Raw genomic sequence first — 8,819 nt, forward strand, 5'->3', positions numbered from 1 at the left:
CCCCCCCCCCCGATATACATCTGACCACGTCCACCACTGTCCCTGTCTCCTCTTTCCCACACTTGCAACCTTTACCCATCCACCCCCATTCTCATCACCTTATCATCCACCCCTTCATCTCTTATATATCTGCTGCTCATTACCCTTTCTGTACTGCTAGTCATCCTTTCCCCTAAGCCGCTTCTATTGACCTTCATTTTTCATTCTCAATACTGTCCCCATTTCTATTTACTACTGACCACTTATCCTCTCCCCATTCCCCATGCCCTTTATTTATTTCTGATCATTTCTCACTTTCTCCCTACAACATTTACTGCCCCCTCCCATATACACCGTTTGTTTTAAATCTTCTGTCCCTAACTTCTATTCACTTTGTACCTTGAAGGTAGGCTCTGATACCTCATCACAAATATCTTTATTTCTTTTTCTGGTTCCACTTCATCCACCCACCTATATATAATGTTGCATATCCATGAATCTTCTCTACAAACCCGTTCTTGTCTCTCTATCATGCTTTAATTCCTCAGCACCTTGCATAAACTGAGTTACAAGATGACCTCACTAATGCTAGTGCCATGGATAAAGCACCTCTACATTCCATAAAGTAGTTGGCATAAGGAAGGGCATTCAGTTGTAGAAATTATGCCAAAATTAAGACACTGGAGCAGATGATAATAATGGTGATGATTACGATGATGATATAATTTGAATAAATGTACATGGACTGTTTCCATATTTGAAAGTCATTTTTAGTACAAAACAAGAAGTTTCAGCAGAAAGGGTGAAGTTAATTGAACTGACAATTTTATGTATCTTTTAGTTTTTTTTATTTAACCAAAAGTGATAAAAATAATAGAAACTTTAGTGGAGTAAAGGACTATAATTAATTACTACAATCACTCTTTTTTTATTACTTTTTTCATTTGACATAATAGAAAGAAAGATTTTTTTTTTGTCCATGTTTTTTTTCCTTTTCAGGAAACCTGTAAAATACGTATTTGTTGCTAGTTCCTTTCATAAGGCTTTCGTTTTATTCTTTTGTAGCCGGGTAGCAAGGTGGATGATTACTGGGAGCCAGGTAAAGCATTACTTCAAGATCCTGGAAAATTCTTAGAAAGTTTGCTGAAATATGACAAAGAGAATATTCCAGAAGAAACAATCAAAAAGATCTCTCCGTATATGGAAGATGAAGCCTTTACCCCGCATGCTATTTCTAAGGTAACCATGTCAAATGTTACTTCATTTTACAAACATCATTTTTGTTTTTCATTATTGTTATACATTATGTAAAGACAGAAGCACTACAAATCTATAATGAGAATTGAAAAGGTGACGAAAACATGTCCATTGCCTATGAATATACTAAGTACATACATGTGTGTGTGTGTGTGTGTGATCATTATCATCATCATTTAACGTCTGCCTTATATATATATATATATATATATATATATGTTGTTGGCACTCCGTCGCTTATGACGTTGAGGGTTCCAGTTGATCCTATCAACGGAACAGCCTGCTCGTGAAATTAACATGCAAGTGGCTGAGCACTCCACAGACACGTGTACCCTTAATGTAGCTCTCGGGGATATTCAGCGTGACACAGTGTGACAAGGCTGACCCTTTGAATTACAGGCACAACAGAAACAGGATGTAAGAGTGAGAGAAAGTTGTGGTCAAAGAGTACAGCAGGGTTCGCCACCATCCCTTGCGGGAGCCTCGTGGAGCTTTAGGTGTTTTCGCTCAATAAACACTCACAACGCCTGGTCTGCGAATCGAAACCGTGATCCTATGACCGCTAGTCCGCTGCCCTAACCACTGGGCCATTGCGCCTGCACACACACACACACACACACACACACACACATATATATATATATTATAGAGGAAAAGGGCATAAAAAACCAAGGCAGGATAAGTTGTCAAGTCATTTATAATAATTTAATTAGGATAAGGTTAATTTGAAGTCTTACAGCTGTTTCTAGGATCTCCCAAGGATAGGCTAACATGTCTGTACACTGGGTATTCCATCATCAGAGACAAAGTGAGTATGTAATAAAGTTCTAGACAGGGAAATTCTCAGTTTACATATATATAAAACAAAGGATGTGTGTGTAAACCCGCAGAATTTCTGAGGTTCGCAACTGATTTTCTTCAAAATGGGAACATACATTGCTTATGTTCCAGAGATGATTTTAGACTCTTAAAAGTTTTCACGTAATGTGTAATGGGGCCCCTGGGGGAAGAAAACTCCCTTTCCTGGGGTATGTATGTTTTCCAGCATGGTCCACACATTGCTTCTGTTCAAACTGGAAAAAACAGTTACTGAAATGATAGTAGTTTGTATTAAATGGATGAACCAACGTAGACTTGAAACTGTATTGTTTAAGTGGTAGCAATAACAGCTCGTTCTTGTAGTGCCATAGATAGCAATTTGTTGGAGTAAAAACCGTTTGGAATAGACTATGTTTATTATGAAAAATATCCTAAAATATATTAAATCCTGAGAAACTATTCAACTATTTTCTTTTAGCTTCCGTATCAAATTCTTCCTTCTAAGCATAGACAAAGCCCATACAAATCCCATACAAATATTTTTCAGCTATTGATTACAAACTGAAATATCGCATGTACATTAACCTACTAATTTATGGTGTCTAACACCCAACCATGTTAGTTAGAGACGGTGTCCTTAATGTGACCTTGCATGCTCGGATGCTGTATGCAAAATTGTTTTTGTTTGGGAGCTGAGTTGTCCTCACAAGGGTCACATGCTGTTTACATGAAGGAATGCATGGTTGAGCCACAACTAGTTATTCCAAACCGAAATATTGCTTCTTTGCCAATCCCCACCACCCTTTATCACATTGTCTCTTTCATGTTGTGCTGTTGAGCATGCCCACAGGCTTAATTTATCACATAGATGTAGTTCTTATGTCTGCTGATTGTCCAGTATGGTAGCTGCAGCGCTGACAACTGCAAAGGAGAGTATATACACTGAGAGCTTTTTGGTGCATTCAAAAATCACATAACCCACCACCTACTTTTCCATGACAAGATTAGGGTCTGAAATCTTCCAAACACACATATGACACGTCACTTAGTGACATTTTTATTCCACAAATGTTTTGTTGTCAATGCTGCACTTCCCCATATCACATGTTTCAACTTCGCTGTACCATGTATACAAACTATGCCATTTAAATCTCAAGCAATGCTGGGTATCTCTGTTAGTGAGGAATAAAACAGAAGAATAAAGAGTAAAAATAGATATAAGAATACAGACAGGAGAATAAAAGTTCACAGTTCATCTTTTCCCAGAGAGTATGAAGGTTAGTCTGTACTTCCATGAAGCTATAGGTCCTTATGCTTAATCTCAGGTAAACCCAGGTAGAATTTTGGCATTATTTTGAATGATACATTTATGGTGAAGTGGTTAGCTCGTGTGCAAATGGTCTTCGTGGGTATATGGTGGGAAAAACAAACATCAAGATAGACAGAGAAGAGAAAGAAAGAAAAGGAGAGAGAAAAGACAGGAATGGGATTGGTGTGAGGGGAAAGAATAAATGAGGAAAATCAAAATCAAAAATTAAAAAATAAGGAATAAAAATAATGAAGATAAAGATTGTCCGTTTGGGAGTGAGAGGTCAGGCATTAAAAGTTTTGTTAAAGTGGAGGAGCAAGGTATTTATATCTATTGATTAAATAGGTTAGGTGTGGTCAGTAAGGATAGTCAAAAATAGGTGATGCCCAGCTTAAAGGGGTTTATGTAGGATAAAACTACTATTAAATGGATCATCATCATCATCATTGTCGTTGTTATTTAACGTCTGCTTTGGAATTTTGTTAGTGAACAGGTCGCAGTCTCAAAGCGACGAAAATATTTTGGCAAATTAAATTTAAATGTTGAAGTGAATCTAACGGTTTTTTATTTTCATTACTTCTATCTTAATAGAACAATAAATTATATATGCATGCATGTATGTATATGTGTATGCATTGGAAATTTTTTGTTGAGGTTCAACTTTAATGACTTAAATAAATTTGAAATATTTTCCTTTTAAATTTCTTCAATTATTTAGGTCTCTAAAGCATGCACATCAATATGTCAGTGGGTTCGTGCCATGTACAAATATTATTTTGTTGCTAAAGCAGTTGCTCCTAAAAGAGAAGCATTAAAAATTGCTCAGGCGGATTTATATGAAACTCAAAAAATATTGGATGCTGCCAAACAACGTCTGCAAGCAGTACAAGATGGCATAGAATCTCTGCAGGCAAAATATGATGACACCATGCGTAAGAAGAAAGAACTTGAAGAAAAGTGTGAGCAATGTCAAGCACGCCTTGTTCGAGCAGATAAGGTAGAGTATGAACTCTAATTTGTTCAATCGATTGAAATACTTACGACATTTTATAAGCAGAAAATGTTTTGATGCGATTGTAGATATTTAGCCCTGTTCCAGGAGAACTGCAAACAAAGCTGCTTCATTCATTAACATCCTCTTTAATTTAATCTTGAACTACATTGTCCAGTGTTCCCATTCCTTTTTAGACTGGTTAGGTTGATTTAAGGAAATTTAGCTGCTATTTCTAGAAATGAAGCAGCTACATAGAGAAGTTGATAAACTTGCCATAGAAAAATTAGTTGGTATATATGAGAGAGAAAAGGAAGAGAAAGAGAGTTTGGCAGTTGACTTATTCAATGTAAGAAACATTGAAAAGCTAACGACAGTCAGTATGGAAGTTAATTCCAGAAATGTTTCAATGTTGTGATGTCATCAGTGAAACAGAATCATGTGTTTTTGCTAAAATTATAATAATAATAATAAGATAATAGGTAAGTGTACAAGTAATATGTACTGACTGAAGGGGTGAAAACAGAAACATTTTGAGACGAAATTAGTCTTTAACACCATTAAATATGTCCAACAAGCTGAGTTGGACATATTTAATGCAGGGAACATTGTCATCATCATCATCATCGTTTAACGTCCGCTTTCCATACTAGCATGGGTTGGACGATTTGACTGAGGACTGGTGAAACTGGATGGCAACACCAGCCTCCAATCTGATTTGGCAGAGTTTCTACAGCTGGATGCCCTTCCTAATGCCAACCACTCAGAGAGTGTAGGCACTCAGAGAGTGTAGTAAAAACAAAATACAGTTAATCAAATATAATGCATACAGCGAAGAATAATCAAGGAGTGTAAATGAAGGGGATGTATTGGTAAAGAATTACTACGGGATAGGGGTAGAAGGTACATAATATACAAGAAGACCTAAGAACGCTTGATGTGAAGAAACTAAAGAGAATTAAAATGAAATTTCAACAAATATCTGAGATAAGATAGGGTTGGAATATTGAGAAATACGCTGCACTGTAATGGTGGCATTTGAAAGCAGTAAAATGGATGATGGTGGTGGCGGTGGCGGTGGTGGTGGTGGTATTCCTGAATGAAGAATAAATAATATCTTTTGTCTAAGGAAATGATTTTCTGAAAAATGTAATTTCCAATTTCCTTTCTGAAATCAGTTAATTGGAGGACTTGCAGATGAAAAGAATCGATGGAAGGCTGCAGCATTGAGATATGAGAAAATCCAAGACAATATGGTTGGTGATGTTTTGGTATCAGCAGCATATATTGCTTACCTTGGAACATTTACAGTAAGATCTTTATTCTTTAAATATAGATATTACGCTTTAATCAAAGAGTGTCATTTATGGCTACAAAAGGATTAGAAGAGATTTACACATTCCCTCCATTTTACTGTTGTTGTTGTTTGAACCTTTGTTCATCTTTATATCGACATGGAAATTTATGACTCAAATGTATGGGATACCTTTGAAAAAAGCCAAACAGACAAATTTTTATGTTAATAGTTTTGTTAAAATTAACATTTACGGCGGTGCATCAGCATGGCCACAGCTCTAAGCTGAAACTATAAAAGATAAAATTTAATTAATTGTAACAGAAGACGTAGTAATACCAAAAGCTATCTTTATTTCCAACTCAACTTGGATGTTGTGTTTGAATATAGAATACTGTGTTATTTATCTAGAGGGGGACCCCTCATATGAACTCATGGTGCATAAAAGCACTCATATTTACACTGAGAATCCTCTGCTATGGCTGCCAGATCCTGTGATTTCACCCTGCCAGGGCTCTTCAGTGATAGGTGCCTGGTAGTGATAGCAGTTGAGATTCATTTGTCTCTGTGGTGCCCAGACACAGTGAAATCATGTGATCTGACTGTAGCAGATGGTTCTCATCTGTCAATAATATAAATATGAGTAATTTAACACACCATCAGTTCATATGAAGGTTCTTTTCAAGGTTAGTAATGCAGTATTCTGTTCTAACACTACGTCCATATTAAGTTGGATATAAAGTTTGCCTTATTAAAGTTTATTACATTTGGCTTCATAAGTAGCTAATGTATGATTGTGGAATCTTAGTACAAAGTGTAATTATTAGTTAGATTTTATTGTATTACATTTTTCCATGATAGCATGACCAGGATGGGTTTTGTAATTAAAGCAAAATAAATCAATTAGAATCTATTGTCAGTTACTGAAGCAAGCAAAGCTATCAACCTTTCCCAGAGATTCAACTGAATCATAAAGCTTGAAGTTATTTGTAATAAACAGTTTCTAGTGCAGAGTCTAAATTTATGTTTTCTCAATGAAATATATTTCTCCTTATGTTTTTTAAATATTTTTAGGGTGAATATAGAGCTGCTATGTATTCATATTGGATTCAAAAGATGCATGAATTGAATGTACCTCAAACAGATGATCCAAGTCTTATTTCTACTTTAAGTGATCCAGTTTTGATTCGTAAATGGCAAATCAATGGCTTACCTAAAGACAATTTGTCAGTTGAAAATGGAGTTATTGTACATTATGCTCGACGTTGGCCACTTTTTATTGACCCACAGGGACAGGCTAATAAATGGATAAAAGCAATGGTAAGATGCAGCAATTTATTTAATTTGTGTAAAAATGCTATTTATCTGTGTAAACTTTTGATTTTGGAATCAGTATATTTCAATGATTGTGTCTAGAAAAACAGAAACATGTGTTTTATTTTCATTTATTGACTTTAAAAAACTAGATTTACTCTACATTTTGGTATCCAACTTATCTTTTTGGAATTTTGTTTATTTGTTTATTGTTGTTAGGATGTCTTTGTCTATTATTTTGATAATAGCTGATCAAAGATTTTTTTAACTCACTATATTAAATATGTCAGGCCCTACTATATTTGTTTTGAGTATGCCTGCCCATGTCTTCATGTCTTCATCAAATGGTGGAGTGGTTACAGTGACCTATATTTGATACTGGTGTGAATGAATGTAAGCAAGAGTTAATTATTTATATCTGAACAAACACTTCCTAGTTACTCATTTTAAAAACAATTTGAAGAGATGTGTACTTTATATGTTGATGAATTATCTGATCTGAATACATATTTTCACATGTGTAGGTATTAAAAAAATGTGCATTTGATTTTTCGGCATGTAAAAAACACCATTTGAGCATGGCCTTTGCCAGTACTGCCTGACTGGCCCTTGTGCCATTGGCACGTAAAAGCACCCTCTACACTCTCGGAGTGGTTGGTATTAGGAAGGGCATCCAGCTGTAGAAACTTTGCTTGATCAGATTGGAGCCTGGTGTAGCCATCTGGCTTGCCAGTCCTCAGTCAAATCGTCCAACCCATGCTAGCGTGGAAAGCGGACGTTAAACGATGATGATGATGTCTCACATAACTCAGAAAAGCTCAAGTTTCACAACTAAATCCCCAAACTATATTATTGAATAAATTAGAATTTGTATCATCATCATCATCATCATCATCATCATCACATTTGTATATGCATAGATTAATGCTGGGCGACATTATTTATATAGCACATCCATTTTTATAGTCTTTAACCCTTTGAAGAAGGCAGCTGAACTATCAGCCACAGCATTATAATACCTAAAATTCAAATGCTTGATTTGTCAGCAGCTGCCCTAGTTAATAAACAAATCAGGTTTCTTGTTCAATCGGAAGCCGCCTCTCATATCATCCCTGGTTTTTATGATCACAGGAAGTACATCTATGTGTTTGCATAATTTCTTTTATTTACATTTACTTCCAAGTTATCAAAAATGACCCAGGAAAAGCTATTAGCTGATGAGATAATTGCCTGAATATTAGATTCTTATTAGGAGTGTAAACAGGGATAATAATTACAGTAATCTTAAAGATTCCTGAACGACGGGGGAGGAGGAGGAAGAGGTATCCATAGTGATGCAGACAAAATGATAGAGTTAGATGATGATGTTCAAGATGTGCGATAAATGAACCAGCTCCCGCTAGGTGATGTGGTGGTTAGGGTAGAGCTGGGAATTGTAGAGAGTATGATGCTACCCAGTGGAATAGAAACAGACATTCCACCCCGTTATCAGAATGGACAAGGGTCACTAATGCTTTTGTTGAATAACACTTGTCTCCCAATCAACCACCGAGACCAAGAAATATTCCAAACAAGATAAATACATGTGTGTGTGTATATATATATATATATATATATATATATATATATATGTGTGTGTGTGTGTGTGTGTTTATATTATTAATAAATTCATAAACTTATCAATAATATTCTCAGGAAATCAATATTTAATATTTCGAAAGATATATATCCAATATGACATGGTAATATAATAAATTTATAATTTAGAATATACGAAATATAAATATAAATATGTATAAAAATATGAATGTAGATAAAGATACATGTGAATATAAATGCGTATAAAAATTTATGCG

General features: G+C 35.3%; 1 protein-coding gene across 1 annotated transcript in view; it reads left to right on the forward strand.

The window, feature by feature from the left end:
- Positions 1–8,819, forward strand: part of LOC106881614 (dynein axonemal heavy chain 1) — a 166,532-nt gene that overhangs the window by 138,338 nt on the left and 19,375 nt on the right. The window contains exons 57-60 of the mRNA XM_052974699.1: positions 1,045–1,218; positions 4,083–4,361; positions 5,534–5,665; positions 6,724–6,969. Of these exons, the coding sequence (XP_052830659.1) occupies positions 1,045–1,218; positions 4,083–4,361; positions 5,534–5,665; positions 6,724–6,969 (831 nt within the window). The remainder of the gene's footprint in view (positions 1–1,044; positions 1,219–4,082; positions 4,362–5,533; positions 5,666–6,723; positions 6,970–8,819) is intronic.

The sequence above is a fragment of the Octopus bimaculoides genome, chromosome 19 (genome assembly GCF_001194135.2).
Source record: "Octopus bimaculoides isolate UCB-OBI-ISO-001 chromosome 19, ASM119413v2, whole genome shotgun sequence".
Classification (NCBI taxonomy): Eukaryota; Metazoa; Mollusca; class Cephalopoda; order Octopoda; family Octopodidae; genus Octopus; species Octopus bimaculoides.